The sequence below is a fragment of the Sesamum indicum genome, linkage group LG12 (genome assembly GCF_026168435.1).
Source record: "Sesamum indicum cultivar Baizhima isolate 11 linkage group LG12, ASM2616843v1, whole genome shotgun sequence".
Taxonomy (NCBI): Eukaryota; Viridiplantae; Streptophyta; class Magnoliopsida; order Lamiales; family Pedaliaceae; genus Sesamum; species Sesamum indicum.
This window is the reverse complement of record NC_142668.1, coordinates 17,816,286-17,834,813: the sequence shown is the minus strand read 5'-3', so window position 1 is coordinate 17,834,813 and position 18,528 is coordinate 17,816,286. Positions and strand designations below refer to the sequence as shown.

General features: G+C 35.6%; 3 protein-coding genes across 8 annotated transcripts; 2 read left to right on the top strand and 1 right to left on the bottom strand.

Moving 5' to 3' along the window:
- Positions 1 to 5,634: 5,634 nt before the first annotated feature.
- On the top strand, positions 5,635 to 8,056 carry LOC105175710 (alkaline ceramidase TOD1). Its single transcript, XM_011098257.3, has 4 exons — positions 5,635 to 6,103; positions 6,212 to 6,421; positions 6,517 to 7,077; positions 7,436 to 8,056. Exons 1-4 carry the CDS (start codon positions 5,845 to 5,847, stop codon positions 7,765 to 7,767), a joined length of 1,362 nt encoding a protein of 453 aa, XP_011096559.1. The 5' UTR covers positions 5,635 to 5,844; the 3' UTR covers positions 7,768 to 8,056.
- Positions 8,057 to 9,918: 1,862 nt separating this feature from the next.
- On the top strand, positions 9,919 to 10,693 carry LOC105175709 (uncharacterized). Its single transcript, XM_011098256.3, has one exon. It carries the CDS (start codon positions 10,029 to 10,031, stop codon positions 10,473 to 10,475), a length of 447 nt encoding a protein of 148 aa, XP_011096558.1. The 5' UTR covers positions 9,919 to 10,028; the 3' UTR covers positions 10,476 to 10,693.
- Positions 10,694 to 11,156: 463 nt separating this feature from the next.
- NMAT1 (Intron maturase, type II family protein) lies at positions 11,157 to 15,014 on the bottom strand. Of its 6 annotated transcripts, none has more exons than XM_011098252.3 (5): positions 12,196 to 15,014; positions 11,961 to 12,083; positions 11,734 to 11,848; positions 11,500 to 11,590; positions 11,157 to 11,404 (listed from the first exon to the last, which is right to left on the bottom strand). In XM_011098252.3, the coding sequence occupies exon 1, from the start codon at positions 14,798 to 14,800 to the stop codon at positions 12,764 to 12,766; it is 2,037 nt and encodes a 678-aa protein (XP_011096554.1). In that variant the 5' UTR covers positions 14,801 to 15,014; the 3' UTR covers positions 11,157 to 11,404; positions 11,500 to 11,590; positions 11,734 to 11,848; positions 11,961 to 12,083; positions 12,196 to 12,763. The 6 variants fall into 6 exon arrangements, with proteins under 6 accessions (XP_011096554.1, XP_088732549.1, XP_088732551.1 ...); XM_088876423.1 differs by having other exon boundaries at positions 11,527 to 11,590; XM_088876425.1 differs by having other exon boundaries at positions 11,744 to 11,848.
- Between the last annotated feature and the right edge of the window lie 3,514 nt (positions 15,015 to 18,528).

Sequence of the window (18,528 nt, the reverse complement as noted above, 5' to 3'; positions counted from 1 at the left end):
CACTAATTGTATATAGTGCAACTTTATACACAATTTTTGTCACTAATAATTATATATTGACAAGATAAAAATTATTGTTACCTAATATATAATTTTAGAGATAACTTTAAAATTATGACGCAATATTTTGATACCAATATTATATTTTCTTGTAGTGAGGAGGCTCCAGTCAAAGTAAATTGGGAAGAGGCAGCAGACATGCATGCGCCCCAAGGGGGAAAGGAGCTTTTGACCGAGTCCCTAAGCCTAGCTTTTGGAAGTAAGAAGGAAGAAGACTCAGCATCCACCAGGAAGCCTAGGTGTCTGTATGTACAAGTAGCACAAGGCAATTCACCCACCTAGAGGTAAGGCAGTTGCCTGATCACGAACAGGGCCCTGGATCCACAAATCCCAACTACTCCTTAGGAATTTGGCGCACCAAGTGAGAAAGTTCATCCAACTAAGAATCGGCAGCAAATCTCCAAGATCTCCTCTTGGATTTGCTAAACGCTTATCCGCCAACCCAAATTTTAAGGGGCTATGCTTTTTCAAATTGTATGGACTTCTGTTATGCAAAGAGATTTTAAAGGGTAACAATTTCACCCTATAAATTTGCTCAGTTTTTTACTATCAACTGTTGCTCTATTTATGTTACATCATGTTCTCTTTTTATGTTATTTTTTCTCTAAGATTTAGCATTCGAGTGCTTATATATTTGGCACATTTTTCAAGATTTGTGAATAATACAACTTGAAAAATTTGAGTCATTTACTACTTGGACGAATAATTTTACTTATATCAAATATATAATTATATTAAAAAATATAAATATTTGTACACAATGTGAATGTGTTGAATTACTAGTTATTATAAGTGTTGCCTCTATGGATAAGCACTATAAAAATGAAAAGATAGACGCGCGTGAGGAATTGCTCTGTCGTTGCTCTTCCGTTCCCGTCTTAACTTAACTATTATGATTTATGTACGTGGTGGGCTTGGAGATTTATAGCTAGACCTGAAACTTGGAAACAAGATAGTCAGACAATTACGTAGTCAATCCCCATTCACTAATTTCACTGTCGGTCATGCATAATATTCATTCTCAGTTGAGTTGGGCTTCAAATCAAAGTCCAAACAGATCCTCCACTGCCCTTCTCCCCCTTCGGGCCCACCTCCCCAACTCATCTAACACACATTCAAATGGATAATATCTTTACCTAATACTCCGAAATTTCAAATTTTCATATTTAGAATTCATTTGATACGAGTGAAAGGAAAAGAAAAATGAAAGGAGGAAAGGTAGGGGTAGAGAAAAAATAACAATTTTTTTTATTTTTTTTGGTATGATTGGAAGGTGAGTAAATCTTAAATACTTTTCCTTTGTTTGGTACAAGAAAAACAGATTAAGAAGAAAGACTATTTTTTATAATTTTATTGAATAATCATTTTCTTTATTTTGTATTAAAAATTAAATAAATTAATAATACTAATATAATTTTAGTATATCACAAATTAAAAACCTTACTAATGGAAATGTTTATCAAATAAGAACAAAAATATTTATCAAAATGATTATTGTTTAATTTAAATAAAATAAAATTACTAACAATATTTTTTACTAACGAATTTGAATTCAAATATCAATGCTTTTGTTGTTACAAAAAACAACTTTGTATATCATATCTAGACGCATCGAAGAAGGCACGCATTTCCAGTAATTTTGTTATTTTTTTCTTTATAAATATGTGAAGTATTATCAACGGGAAGAAGAATTGGAGGAAAATTATATATATAAGATATATATGGGTAATAGAGTAAATAAAAATAAAAACTCTAATTTTTTGTATTTTTGGCCTTATACTTCTATTTTTTCGCCCAATTTGGGATGAAAACAAAATTGGATTATGGAGGGGTTTCATATACATTGAGTTTTACTTTCCCTCCATCTCTTCCTCCTAACCAAACATCAAATTATCTCTTATACACTCATTTTTACTTCCACTTTTATTATACAATCACTTTTCACCCCAACCAAACACATTCTAAGACAAACATATTTCGACTCAAAAATCACGTCTTTATTTATGAGGTAAAAGGAATATGAGTACTATTGAATGCATACCAAAAGAAACAGATGCAACAATCTAAAATCTGAGTCTTATTTGAGCCACTTTATTGAATAAGACAGTATATGAAATTTATTTTCAAGTTGCAGAAACCCTTCTCCCCCCTAATAATTTAAAGTGGCAAATTGGTTTGAGAGTATATGTATATAATATTTACAAGTGGGAAATTTGTGGTTGGGAGCACCCAAACCAAAGGATATCGTGCACAAAATTGATGCAGGTGACCAACCTGACATGTCTGCAACTGAATGAATTTATATGTCCAAGCCAAAATGTAATTATGATGAGTCTAAGTGCATCACATCCAAATTGGTATGATGGCCTCAAACATTATTTATTTTCTCAATTGTATAACTGTTGGTAAAAGTTTGAACTCTAAATCAACTTAATTCTACGATTTTTTTGTTTTGTTTTTGGTGATAAAAATAAGACATCGAATTGATTTTTATTTTATTCATGTAAGTTGGATCCGGTTATCCAATCAAATTGACCTGACCCATTATTTGGATATCTTGATTTACAAATGATAACTGTGTTATTACACGAGTTACGAATATATTACATTTTTTTCTTTTAAAAGTGGACGTGAAATATGATTAATAATTTGATATTTTGACCCCATTGATAAATAAGTAGTTACTCCATATCAACATTTCAAATACCTAGATCATCTGCTCATCAAATTTGAGTGAATTGACGTTATCTCTTTTAAATGAAGGAGAGATTTTGGGTTCCCTTCAAAATTTGACGACCGCGACAAATTAGTACATCAAGAGTTGGGTAGTAATTGAAGAAGGAGATTGTTGAATGAAAAAGTGGGAGTCCAGTCCAATCATCTAACTCACATGGCTTATCAGTTTGTGTGCTGCTGCGCGTGGCGCGCTCGGTAGGACTACTGATCAGTGCTGATGCATGCTCCTCTTCTCTTTCACTTGGTGCGCAGAGATTTAGGAGGATAGGCGGCCCTGCAGGTCCCAGCTGTCTTATGTGGCTAAAGCGTGTATATATAAATTGATTAACTGATGGATCACACGTGAGGAAGGTCGCTCTATTGGATGAATGGGCATGTGGGAGGCATGCGATTGCATGGTACCCACGTGGCTCAGATGTGCACGCACTTATGCAACAATAATCGTGCTACAGAAGCAGAACCAAATATACGGGACTTCGAGACGTCGGGTGGATACATGTCATGCACGCAGAATATGGTTTCTTTCCCTCCCTTCCGCTTTCGGCACGTATTTGGTAAATGCCATTCTCTTGGGACATTTCACAAACAGGTAGAGATCAAAATCCTAAGATTTTTTAATAAACAACACCACTGCTTTATCAAATCTGCTCGTGTTTTGAGAAAATTACAAGAAATTTTTCGCTTCAAATTCATAAAAATTTTGGACTGTGTGAAATGCGATATTTTGTCTCTTGCCTACTGCTTGCGATTCTTTTTCTTTTTTTTTTTTTTAAAAAAAAAAATTACTCATAATCAGACAGCAAAATCCATTTTTTGTTGCTAAATGAGCGGTTTTGGCAGAGTGCCGTACCCTCTTGATGGATTTGCTGCCTCACGCTGTTTTCTCACTATTTCTTCATCTTCTCCTTTTACAATTTGAGACATTTATCACGTGATATAATATACTTATTATGTGATTAATTATTTTTCAAACTCTATGCAAATTACACGACAAATATATCAAATTTATCATATATTTAATTCAAATTTAACTACATTCGATACGAGTTAAAATTTCTGCTACAATTTGTGCTCACTAAGGTTTACTCATAAAAAAAAAAAGACAGCAAATCTACAAGGCAATTTTAAATTCAACTTTAACCCCTGAAATTCTAATTTAGGGATAGCAAATTAGGTGGATAGAACAGGTTTAGGTTTAATCTATCCGGTTAAGAGACAAGGACAATGTTTGATGGGCTTCTAAGATCTGGTCCAAATCCCACCCCAAACCGGCCTCAAATAACATTTACAAATACTTTTTGTTACAACATATATATGTAATATCTTATTAAGTGCTTATAATTATTTTTTTAAAGAAAATATTAATTAATTGAAAAAAGAATACCCCAGTCTAGGGGTATCAAGATGGATTTAGAGCCAAAAAAAAAAAAGGGTGTACACCAATGTGTTAAACCCAATCCAATTAATTTTAAGTTGAATTGAATTAGTTATAAATTAAAATTGATTGATATGACTTAAGTTAAATAAAATTATATTTTATATGAATTAAATATGTGTTGGAGATGAGTTTAATATTGGTCGTTGATCGGTCTTACATGAATTATTAATGGTTCAACTCATAAAATAATAAAAAAAGAATTGACAAGAACTTACATCCTGCTTTATTATTGTCACTTTTTTCTTTCACACACACTGTTTTCACCCACTCCTCTTTCACCACACACACACACTCCTTTCTTTCTCCACACACACACACACACAACATCACACGCATTTACTCCTCTTTGTCTCCACACACACGCTTACACAATATCGGACATATTTACTCCTCTCTTTCTCCACACACACAAAACTAGACACATTAACTCTTTTTTCCTCCACATGCACATGTGTATACACACACAACTCTCAATTTTCAGTCAAAAACTTATAATGTTATGTTTATTATTTCAAGCTATTTAGTAATTTATTTTATATTTATGTGATTTTTAAACTTATAAGATGCTGAAAATAAAAAAATTTTCTCAATAAATATAGAGAATTTGGTTGTACGGTTTAATGTTCATTTAAAATGGATATTCAAAATTTTATTAATTATTTTGCTAAAATGTAGTATTTTGTAATACTTGTCTAGATTTTTTATTTTATAATTTAGCAAATGAATTTTAATGTGAATGGTTATTAGTCGAAAATAACATGTGATACAAGTAATAGTTATTTTTTTTAATAATTAAAATATTGTCCTTTTTTCCTCAATGTGTAAAACTTAAAAATTTTAAATTCAAATTAATAAAATAATTTATACTAACCTAATTCAACTCATTTACAACTCAACCTACTCTTGGCCCATTAAGTTGAACTCAACCTATCCATTTGCCACCCCTAAGCCTAGCCAAGTCAAACTGGTTAGGGGCCGCTGCGTCTAGAGTCAGGATCGGGATAGGTCTACGGTGAGTTTGAGGCAGGTCTAGGTGATTTACTAATTTTGGAACCTACTATAGGTCCGGTGACAAGTTCTGGGTCCAATTAAAATTGATGGGGATGAGTGTTGAGTCCAAAAGGATCAGTAGGTCCAGATAATAGATTTACCAATCTTTTTGGAACCAAAGGCCGATGCCAACCCAGTCATGTATTTCCCCTCTCAGGCTCATCCAAAATTGTGCTGTCATTTTCCTTGACGTTCTTGGGCCCATATAAAACAAGGCCCAAGCCCGTACGGCATATTATTGAAACAAGAATTTTCATACAACTTTCTGTTAAGAAACTATTTTAACGATATTTAGTGTTATATTTGAGTGCATCATTTCATTCGGCCAATGCCCGAAACACATGCTGATCCAACCAAGAAACAATGCCGGCCTCGCACAGGATATTCCGAGTACGTACGTACAACAAAGTTATCATGATCTTCAACTTTAAATAATACGTACACTACAAAAAGAAAAGGGTACAACTCAAGCTTCTGAAATTGCAAACGATGACGGAGAGGCGTGCGAGTGCGAGAGCGAGTGGGTATTTTGGCTACAGAATTTGGGATGGTTAATCCAAATGGCCAAGGTTGCAACTTTCTCCACGCCACTCCTCTTCCAATCAAATCTCCTCTTTTTCTCTCTAATCTATCTTTTCTCCTCTCTCTTCTTGGCCCTTTACTCCACTTTACCCGCCACCAAATGCATTTTCAGTTTCCGATCATCTCCACTCCACCCAGTTCAGGGCCCTCTCTACTCTTATCCCCCGTCTTACGGAGAACACAAGCATGCCCTTCCTACCACTCGTTCCTCATGCATTTCCCCTGTTTACTTCTCAGGTAACAGAAAAAACAATGCATTCCAGCCAAGAAATAAAGACACATTCTTGATCAATTTCATATTACAATTTAGATTTTTTGTGTAATGGGTTGTTCTTGTTTTGTTAGATTATGGGGCGGTTTTGGAGGAAATCAAACAATTATGCGAGAATTCCACGGCGTCTGGGGCGCAGTCCGCTCTGAGCTATATGCAGGGGAGTGCTGAGAGTTTTGGTGGAAACTTGAGTTTTCAGAAGAGAGAATCTTATTTCGATCATCGTGAGGATGGAACGGAAATTCCATGTGGATTCTTGAGACGCTTTCCGATTAGTGATTCTGGTGAGTAAGTCTATTTCTTTTCGCGTCATTTTTTGATTTACAATTCCACCTCACGTTATTTCTCAATGCTCATGGCTTTCTTGTGGAACTGTCAGATCGAATTTCCATGGAAAAGTGTGATGGCTTGGTGGTGGTCTCAGCTATATTCAACGATCACGACAAAGTCCGGCAGCCAAGCGGACTAGGATCCAAAACCCTTGACTATGTATGTTTCTTCATGTTTGTAGATGATGCCACTCTCAAGACACTACACTTCCACAACATGATTTCAACACCATCCGAGGAAGTACTCAAGATTGGTGCATGGAGGATTGTCAACGTGTCGGCTGAGTACTTATACAAGAACGCTGCAATGAACGGGGTAATACCTAAATACTTAATTCATCGGCTATTTCCAAACTCAAAGTACAGCATATGGGTAGATGCAAAGTTGCAGTTGGTGGTGGATCCACTTCTGCTGATTCATTCACTAGTGGTGAAGGAGAAGGTAGATATGGCTATATCGCGGCATCCGTATTTCGTTCATACAATGGAAGAGGCAGTGGCAACTGCGAGGTGGAAGAAATGGTGGGATGTCAATGCACTAAGGATTCAAATGGAGACATATTGTGAGAATGGCCTGCAACCATGGAACTCAAACAAGCCTTATCCCACAGGTATAATTAATCAACTAATTTATATAATCAAATTAAGTGATTTACAACTCCACATAATTACTTCTTCTTCTTCATGAGTGTATCTTTTGAAACCATAATGATCACTTCTCCAGAGTGCAGTAGAGTATTTTCCAAGAAAAGCTTTTTACTGTGGTGGAGTGTGCATTAAACCTAATGCAAGTTGCTTTCTTTCGTCTAGGGTCTTCTTTTTTAGCAACTCTGCTATTACTTAACTTTAGACACATCGATCCCGCGGTCCCAATCACCAAGACTAATCTCGATTTTTCCTCCAAGAAATAGTTCAAATTTTATATTCTTTAAATAATATTGTTATCAAAATTTTCTTCTATTTGTTTAGATGTGCCAGACAGTGCTCTAATCTTGAGGAAGCACAGTTTAACAACCAATCTCTTCTCATGCCTCTTGTTCAATGAATTGGAAGCATTCAACCCAAGAGATCAACTGCCGTTTGCATATGTGAGGGACAAAATGAGCCCAAAACTGAACCTCAACATGTTTGAGGTTGAAGTCTTTGAACGGATTGCCATTGAATACAGGCACAACCTTAAACAAGGTGGGTCCAGTTTGGGGCCGAAAGCCAAGATGGCCAGCTCTTATTTGCTTGCCAATGGGACCGGCGGCGGATGTGAGGGGTATCTTTTAAAGATGTGGGGTGAATCCCATGATTGATAATATAGTTTGTTTTTGTTTGTTTTTGGTGGTATCACTGTCAGGTATCCATCCATATATTTTACTTGTATCGCAAAATTAAAGGCAACTAACCAAACAGCTCGTCAGAGGAAAAGCTGACAAAAGCTGAACAGGTTGGCAGAGGTGTTTGATTGCAATCAAGCGCTTTTAGGCGGTGTTTGGTTGGAAGTGATGCCTGTCAGATGTATTTATATGATTCAATTAAATGAAATTGTACTTGTAATTTTTGTAACACACCTAATTATATCTATCTATCTGTGTGTGAATATACTTTGAGATTAGTCCACTAAGTGTTCATATAAGAAATTAAGATGGTAGAATCTAAACAAAATAGGGAGAGATAAGCAAAATTTTTATATGAATCTAGTTTGGTCGAATCAAATCAATTACAAATTATGTAATTGAATAATATTTTTAAAATGTAAATCAACCATACTACATGTATATTATATTCGGAATATAATTTATTTTGATTTGACCGAAATTGATTTAGGTTAGAATTGTCGAACAGAAATATAAAGGATGTCTGGGGTCTTAGAGCTTGGAATTTGGATCAGCAAGAAACATGGGGTTGACGCAAGGCGCGGGCTGATGTCTACAAACTTGAAGACCTCTAATACGGTTGTTGAGTGAAACCCAGACACGGTATTGGTTGGGTTGGCCCATTATGGTGCCCGTGAAAAGGGATTTGGGTGGCAGTGGCACCAAATAGAGATTACTCGGACATTAAAAGTGGATGCTTCCTGAAGCTGGCAAACATAATGAGACTCTCTTTGATATTTAGAGTGTTATACACGAAACTACCATATCCAATATTTTGAGGGTGTTTTAAAAAGCTTAGCCAAACAACCTCCTAATCCCAACCTCATCTCATTTATAGCTTTCGTGCCCGGAATTACCCTACTCCTAACCTCAATTACTTGCGCTTAAGTTATACAAGGATAAATATCACTTTTAACCCCTCAATTATTCATATTTGGCCTTTCATATTTCTTTCTTATCAGATTTAGTCCTTCAAATTTATAGATTTCATCAATTTTGAAGTCTTTTCGTTATCTATCAATTAGTTTTAATGAATTTATGAAATATATATATATATGTATGTGCTGCCAAAATTACTAGAAATCGGGAATTAACATGAAAGAATGGCTAGCGTCACCACTTCACCAAGTACACTACTCAAGTATTTTACTATGAAATATTTCTTATAATAATGTAAAATAAAAAATATTTAATAATCATGCTAAAAAATCTTAAACCATTGTCATTCTATATATCCTAATAACAAAAATTAAAATATAACCAACTAAAATATCACAAAAACCCAACAATATCATAATTTTTTTACGTGTCGTAGTTTATGATATTGTTTGGTGTTTGTGTTATTTTGGTTGATTATATTTTAATTTTTTGTTATTAAGATATGTAGAATGACAATGATTGATGATGGTTGATTTTAATATTTTTCAACACGATTTTGAGATGTTTTTTAACATATTTTTTTTTATTTTACAATTATTTTGAAAAATATTTCATTTAGTAAAATAACTAAGAGTTGTACTTGGTGGAGTGGTGAGGCAATCCATTCTGTCATGTTAGTTCATGGTTTCAAATCTTTTGGCAGCAGAGTTTTTTCTTATCCTTTATACAGTTGTAAAGAAAAACAAGGTATTACATACACAAAATGACGACTTTTTGACATTGTGGCACTTATTTTTTTCATTAAAAAATAAACTTCAACGGATAAAATAATTAACTAATTCAAATTTTCTATATTAATTAATAAGTTAATTTTATTTTATTTATTATATACACGTAAAAATAAAGTAGCACAACATCCAAGTAGATTACTTACAACTTAGTACTGCAAACTTGATTTGATTACTAGTTGAACAACATTCCAACTTCAAATCTTGTATTGTTTGGAAATGTATTTGAATGTTGGTTATTACAATAGTTGTCCCATCCGTCCTGGTTAAGTCAACCACCAACAAATCTTTCTACCCGTAATAAATTTCATCCTATCCCCAATCCTACAATCTATCTGGCATTTTCGCTTCCCAAATTCCACCACGTATCCCCACCAAGGATATCTTCGTATTTTCCACGCACTTACCCCTCCTTCTATAAATCAAACTCCCAAACTTCCACCGTCTCTCCCAACTCTCACAAACCACCGAAACGCAACCCCAACTCAACTCATCTTTCCTCTCCATTCTCAACTCTATCCAACCTTAGTGATGTCGTCCCAAATAATCGAGTCCCACCGGGAAAATGCTGAAATATACACCGGCGACGCCATATGCAAGCAGAAATCTCTGGAGCTGCTGCAGAAAATCAACCTACCCAAAGGCCTGCTCCCCCTGGACGACATTATTGAAGTAGGCCACAACGAATCCACCGGATTCGTTTGGCTGAGGCAGAAGAAGAGCAAGACCCATGTGTTCCGTGCCATCGGCCGCAGCGTCTGGTACGACACCGAGGTCACGGCGTTCGTCGAGGACCGTCGGATGAAACGCCTGAAGGGTGTCAAGAGCAAGGAACTTCTGATCTGGGTCACCATTTCTGATATTTCCATTCAGGACCCTAGTTCTGGAAAAATTACGTTCGGTACCCCTACTGGAATTTCCCGATCTTTTCCGGTGTCGGCGTTTGAGGAGGAAGAGGGGGAGAAGGAAAAGAAGTGATCAACTGGGACTGGGACCGGGACCGTAGACGTGGAATTTCAGCGAAAGGGGAATAAATCCGGTTCTCTGGTGTTTACTGGATTCTTGAATTACTTTGGTTTAGGTTCACTAGTAATCTTATTCCTTCACTTTCTTAATATGTCTGCGTAAGGTCTAAGCCAAGTGGAATACAGCTTAATGTATACTATGTATTATAGGTTTGGCTGATTTATATCTCATTCCTGCTCTGCTCTGTTCAAACATTTATAATATAAATGCATCTCATAAATTTGGATAATGACAGACACCCAATTTTAGAAAATGACTTCGTCGTCTACGTTTGTCAAAGTGCATAGTGTGTGCATTCACGACCTAACCACCGCTGGAAGGTGGATCGCCTCACCTACATTTGATTTTGATTTTGATTTTGGACCACAATAACATTAAACACCCACTTCTATCTCCGGCACATTTACCCACCGCTCAGGTTCAGCAACTACTTCACTATAACACTTGTCTCTGCATCCGAAACCAATTCTCCCATCTTATTGTGAAATTCGGACTTCATTAGGATTAACTTAAAACTAATCCATCATTTTATTAACATGTGATGTGACTAACCAATTCTTCAAAGGCCTTATATTCATTACAATTTACAACGCAAATATAATGCATGCGTGTGGACATTTTGGCAAAAGTTCGTTCAAGTAAAATTTAACATCTTTCACAATATATCTTTGTACTGTAAAAAACATAAAAACCCAATTCATATCATCACAACCCAAATAATCAAAATCTTTTGAATCATGTATGAGCTATGAAAATGAGATTGCTATAGAACTTGAGATGAAGTACCGAGTTCGTCATCTGTATTCTTCTTGATTGTACTAAGATCCTTGCTCCCAACCATTTGCTTGAGGTCATAATCTCAAGATCAGTTTTTCTATTCTCTACAGTCAAAAGTATGGCATCCATGAACACAACATTTTGCAGTATGAATAAGTAAATACGATCCAGTTTTCACATCAATGCCATAAATATATACCGCATGGGAAGAAAAGACATGCTTTACCGGCATATCGAACAGGAGCAATTTTCAATCTTTCCCAAAGAGTAAAATGGTGCATCCAGCTACCCTGCATTGTGAAATTGAACACTCAGCAACGAGATAAGAAGAGCCTCTAACTTTCAAACTAAGCATAAGTTGCAAGAGGTTCAGCAAGCCTATCTTAACGGAGGTACAAGGAAATTGAATAAAAGAAGAGGCGATTTTACTTACTAACAAATACTAACAATATCTGTTCACCAAGCACTGCAACTGTAGGCTACATGTCCCAGATTGTCTAATGAAAAGTTACTCTCTGTCCCCCTTGATGTTGCCCCGTTGGAGAACACTGTTCCATAAAACGTTGTAAGATCAACATGGAGGAGGAAAAGAAGGCAAAAAATAATGAAATCGGAACAGCCAAAATAATTGAAACTCACGGCGACGGAGCTGAGATATACCTTGGCAGAGTAATCCGCAAACAGAAAAGTACCCAGAGGAATTCTCAGTGCCAAAAGGTCTTAGCATCTGGGTGAAATTCAGGAGTTTGGTTTCAACCGATTCACGGTCAATCCACATGGTAGCTAAGTGAAACGAAGAACAAGAATCAGACAGCATAGGCATAGTCAAGGAAAATTGAATCAGATTGTCATGTGCACATCTCTGGAAACTGTAATAGAAAGCCAAATAATTTACCTCTTCCACAAAGCAATCCAATGCCAGATGGATCATGCATTGCATCACTCTTCGCAACTATTCCTAGCAATCACACACAAGGCTACAATAATTGAAGATAAACCAAGCATTAGCTCTTTGTGTTCTTAGTTAGCCTGAGGGTACTGGTGACACAACTGCCCTGATCCCAAGCTTCTTTCGGGACCTTTTACTTTTTCTCCTCATGTGGGAGTTAGAATTAATTCCCCTTTATCTACTTGTATCCATGTGGGGAGGGAAAAAAACGTCTGTACTAAGCTACAAAATTTATTTTGAATGATCTATATTCACCAAGTAGCCTTGGAATTATAGATTCAACTATGCTCATTTGCTTTATCAAACTTTGTCTTGATCACTGTACACTAGATTGACAAAGCAGAAGGCGTGCATCTTCCACAGCAACCCACATTTATACAAGTTCCAGTAGAAACTAAAGAACCTCACTTCAACTGAATTAGAGTTACAGGGTGCTTCTGCTTGCCAGGTTCTGACCCCAAGCTAACCAGTATTCTGAAAATAAACAAAATACTTGGCTGTTTGAAGATACCTATCACGAGGTATTTTCTGTTTCCTTATCATTATTAAATCGGCCCCCCCAATATCCAAGGATTTTGTAGTCCCACACAATCTTTGATATCTCATCTTGCGGCAGAGACAAACCTTGTTGTTTAACTGACTTAATGAGCTCACAAAAAAATTTGGTATCTTGTAATCTGATATACTCCCTCAAAAATTTCTCATGATCAGGAACCCAGTTCCTTGGAAAAGGGGTATAATCACATGACGGGATTAAGGACATGTGAGAAAAATGAACGCCTTCAATGACATCCACAAGTCCCATTCTCAAAAGGTCAGAATACTCAGGTGCAGCATTGTTACTACTTTCCCTCAGTGGACGGCTAAGATCACGTGATGCAATCTTATACACCTTAGCACGAGATTTCAACCTATATCTTGCAGCATATAATTTAGCCAGAGAGCTTCGGATCACATATGCACAGAACCCAATGATCTTCTTCCTGTTATCTGCATATCTGTACCAATCTGCCATGGTTTCTAGTAACTTGTTCATCTGTGCATTGGTATGTGCTTGACCCGAATAGAGCATAGGCGTGCAAGGCAGTGGCTCTGGATCTTTATCACCCTTCAGAAGTGCAAGCCGCCTGAACTGGCGAATACACTGTTGCAAGCTAGCTGTAACTGAAAGCAAAGTCCCCACACCTTTCTCACTCACAATCTTACCACCACTTGAAGTGTAACGAAGAGTCGGGCGTATGACTCTACGGCATATAATATGATCCAAAAACTGAATTCCCCTGGTGATGTGCTCAATCTCAACCTTCGAATTGTCCAACCTAATGCCATATTTTTCCTCACAAAACTGAATTATTTCCTTCCTAATTGCCACTGCATCCTCTCTGGGACCCCTGATACCAACTAGAAAATGCCCTGCAAACCTAATATATTCCATTTTACGTGTCTTCTCCTTGCCACTTGAGGGCACAAACTCTGGCCAAGAAGGGTTATGACAACCATCATTTATCGAATACTTCCATATTGAATCAGAGTCACAAGGCCTGAAAAACTCCAGTATCTTACTTTCCATCATATAATCTAATTCACTAAGACAGACATTCATCAGCAGAGGACTCAGAATTCCACAGTAACCATAATCAGGCACCTTTGCGGCCTCCTCAGGAGCAAAATCAAAGAATGCCCTCAACCAATATGGATCGGGCTTAGGCTCATTGTCGCTGAGGATCCTCTTCTTCGTCTGCCCCCTCTTTCTTTTCCTTTTAGTCACATTCTCATCCTTATCTTCCAGCCGCAGGTGACTTTTTTCTGCGCCTTTCAAACCTAATTTAACCAAGTTCAACACTTTCTTGTCTTTTACAGATTTTTCAACACAACTGAATACTGTATTGAAATCCATATTATCCAAAATCCCACTCAAATCACCTCTTATAAACCATAAGTAGCCGGCAAAGTTACTCCTGATCGTTCTAATTACAGTGTGAGGATTCCTACCGGGCCGAAAACCATGGGACTTTGCAGAAAACCGTGCCTCAAAAATCGGTTCGAGAATCATCAATAGAACTTCCTGAAGAACCCGGTCTTGAAACGGCGGAGTACTGGAAGTCAGCATGGACTGGAGCTTCCGTTTTGAGAGTAATTGGGCAATGGGTTTATCATTTGGGCTGCGAATGAATTGATGAACCTTGGAGTTCCACTGGAACTGATTGCGAACGACAGCGTTCCTGAGGGAGAGGAGGTTGGAGAGGGCGTGAGAGGGGATGGCATTTTTCGGTGGGAAAGAACCGGTGGAATGAGCGCAGGCCCGCTGGTACGCGAGTACCCAGAGGTCGAGTTTTGAGAGAAAGCCGGTAAGGTTTTGAAAGGGTTTGTGTGTGTCGGAGAATGACTTCACCCAGAGGTCTGATAGGACTTGGATAGGGTCTTCTTTGAGTAGAGAGAATGGGTCCTGTCTCGGTGGCGGATACGCACGGTGGTTAAGTTGGTAGGAGAGGTTGCGGATGGCGGAGGAATAAGCGCCGGTAAGGTGTTTGAATTTTGCTCTCAGCGACATTCTTGTGATCTCTGAGATAGTGGCTCCTCTCCAGTTGAAATCTGTCCGTCGAAATTTCGGAGTTGAATCGAATTCGCGATTATCGGAATGAGACAGTCACCCTTAAAGACGTCAATACCAATAGTGCGATTTCCATACGGCAGCCTAAAGTGCTACCATGAAAACAATAAATCATAAAACCGAGCAAGAGTAGACAAGCAATATTTCATAATTCCAACCACTTAATTAGGTAGTGATATCTAAAGCCTTTTACTTTAATATTTGAGTTCTACCTTCCCACTCCTTTATTAGATTTAGTTTACTAATATATTGTTACTTCTCTCAGCCCAATAATTTAAATCTACTCAATGATTTTCAAAAAAGCTTGTCAAATAATATTAATACATAAATAATTTACTAACTGCACCTTCCACCTTGTATTTATTATTATTTTGGAACAAATTATGATTGGAATGTGATTGTGAAATTATTGTTAATCAAAGAAACTTTTATTCAAATGAAATATGATTAAATCAAACTAAATACATATCAAATGTAACTGCACTTGTTATGTAATTATTCCTTTAAATAAACAATAACAAATCAAATAATAAATGTAACACTTTTCATGTTATGACTTTGGGTTTAATTAGAATTAAATTAAATTTTAATTTCCGATTAATTAAGTCACTGTAACTAGATCTAAGAATGAGGAAGTCACGCTAATGTTTTAGTCTGGTGATTAAAGATCAAGTGTTTGTAATACATTTCGAGGTCATAGATTTGAATGAAAGGTGTAGGTATATATTTTCATATTTTGTATCACTTTATATAATATATTATAATTTATTTAAAATTATTTTTTGGTAAATTGATGTAGTGATCAAACCATTTAATTGAAATATTGATGTAATTATATAATTACTATTAAAAAGAGGGGAAGGGAGGTTGTGATGAGAAAGTCACTAAGAAAAAGCTCCCTTCTTATAGATACTAATAGTTGTCGCATATGGTTTCCACGATCGTATAAAAAAAAATTGTAACGTGAGACAAAGGACAAAAATAATCTTGATGGAAGGGGTTGAAGATGAAAGAAGTATTTGAGAAGTAAAAGACGTGGAGTGAATTAAGAAAGAAAAATAAATTATAAAAATTTTTGAGAAAAAAAAAATTGGAGAAACAAGGTGAAAGAGATAAGTAGGGCAATGGGTTGAGAGAGAAAAAAATATAATTATAAAATTATTATTCTGACTTTTTTTTTTTGTTTTGAAGTAGATAAATAAGTTAAAGAGTAAATTTAAATATTTAAAATTAATAGAATAAAATATATTGGTAGAAGGGTGGAAAGCATCGCAAGGAGTGCCGAATGCTCATAATTAAATGCATGGAGTAAACGGTAAGAAAGTCATATGCATGAAGCCCCTCAATTGATGGAACTCCATATGCTTCTTGCTCAATTCCCGCCTGTAAGAAATGTTGAGCCCTCGATTGCACAACAAGTTAAATAATGTTATTAAATCAAACATTCTAACACTACCCTTATTTAATGATTTCGTCGACTCTTGAACCAGGATTAATTTAATTACGTACATGATTTAATATATTAACAACAGAAAAAAATAAAAAGGAAATTTAATGATGACGGTCAGGAAAAATAATAAAACAAGTACATATATATATATATATATATCTGCAGAAAGTAATTTTATTAACTGATGATCATGAACTATATTAGTATTACCATATTAATAATTTCCCTGTAAGTGAACTTTAATATGGAACAAAACTGTAAGAAAAGCAATATATCGAGATTTGATCATAGTTTATATATATGATGATATACAGTAGTAATCAAAAATCATTCAGGCTAGCTGGACAAGACGCGCTCTTTATTCATGCACGTTTCTAAGTCTAGCCCGTAATTCTTTTACCTGGTTAATTTTCTCAACAATCACGCAGATGACCTGCAGATCAAACCCGACTTTCAAAATCATTCATCTTCATATATAATATGTAGCTAGCTTTTTCATTGAAAAGCTTTCTTCAGGGTTGACGTATTTGATGATCAGAAAGATCACAAAAGAAGGTGACTGAATTAGGGTAGACATTGTGACAGGGCGATGAACCCGACGGCGGGACGTAACCCTTGGGCAGCATGGCTGAGAAACGCCTCGCGTCCAAGTTGTTGATTCTCTTTCTCTGCACGATGAGTTTATTGTTCTTGCTGGTGCTGGACAAATCATGATTGTAATTGCGCTTCTCATTCTTGTTCTTGCGCCGACTATTCAAGAAAAGCTGTGGATGTGGTGCGGAATTCTTGATTCGGCGGCCGGAATCGTCTGTCTGTAGTACTGAAACTAGCGGAGCACTACAGGGCTGGAAATTGTTGGTGTGGGTGAGTAATGGAGTAGTGGGGGAGGCGAAAGAGATTATCAATGAGAGTACAAAGACTAGAGAGATGGAAACAATCTTGCTAGTGTAGCACCCCGCTGCCATGTTTTGAGAGAGTTGATATATAATAGCTGTGTGTAGTGTGTGTGTGTGTAGTGTATATTTATATATATATATGGCTGTATGCTGCTGTGTTTATTATATATATTTGAAGAATAGGGTTTAATTTTTCTTGATTTCTTGGGCGGCGAAGGGAGGTGGGTTCTTTCGTTTGGTTGTGTAGTCCAAGATGAAAATTGATTAGGATTCAACAAGTTTGAAGCATACTTGATGAGAGGAGGAATTAACGCAATGCACATACGTACCTACTCATATATTTATTATGGAGCGAAATTCATTTTTACCTCTGTGATATAGAAGAAATCAAAAAGTTTCGTGTAAAAATTTAAATATATAAAATCATTTCTACGTGATAACCTCTAGACAACCTGAACATTTTTTTTAAGGACAATGATTAAAACGCCCCTCCATATATATGAGGAAAATTTTATATTTATATAGTATAATATAAAACTTTTATATAAATATAAAATCTTTAAAGGTCATACCTTTAATATATAAAATTAAATTTTTATATTTAAAAAATTATTTATTTGTCCATAAATATGTCTAATATTAATTTTAATTTGATAATTATACCTAATTTTTATACATTAAGTTTCAAAATCAATGAAATCTAGTCATTTGATGGCTCGAAATTTGATTTTTACTAAAAAATAACACGACATGTCAATTAAATATTTTTGGAGATTTTTAATCTTGTGTGACTTTAAAAAATGAGTTAAATGACACGTTGAGTACAATTATATTATATACATTATTATAATAATTCATAAAAATAATATAGGCGATCGCCCAGGTATGAGGAGGGCCGGGGCCGCCTTCCTTCGCACTGCCAGTGCCAGATTTTTAAAATTAATTTAATTATTTAATTAAAAATATTAATATAATTTTATATTTGCATACAAGTAAATTTTATTATTAATAAAGTATTTATATATTATTTTAAGATTTATTAAATTATATATTACATAATATTATATATATTCTGGAAAGGTAAGGGCAAAATTATAAAGAAAAATAATAATAATTTCAGACTCACACTTGCAATCAACGCGTGTGTACTACACTCTCTGGCCTCAGGATGTTTTTTGAATTTTTTTTTCATATTACAGGGAGTAATTGATATTTTATTTTTCTCATAGAGTTTTTTCAATATTTCTAATATTACAGGAGTTCTTGAATTTTCTTCATTTATTATATATATATATATACATATGATATGATACAATTAATAT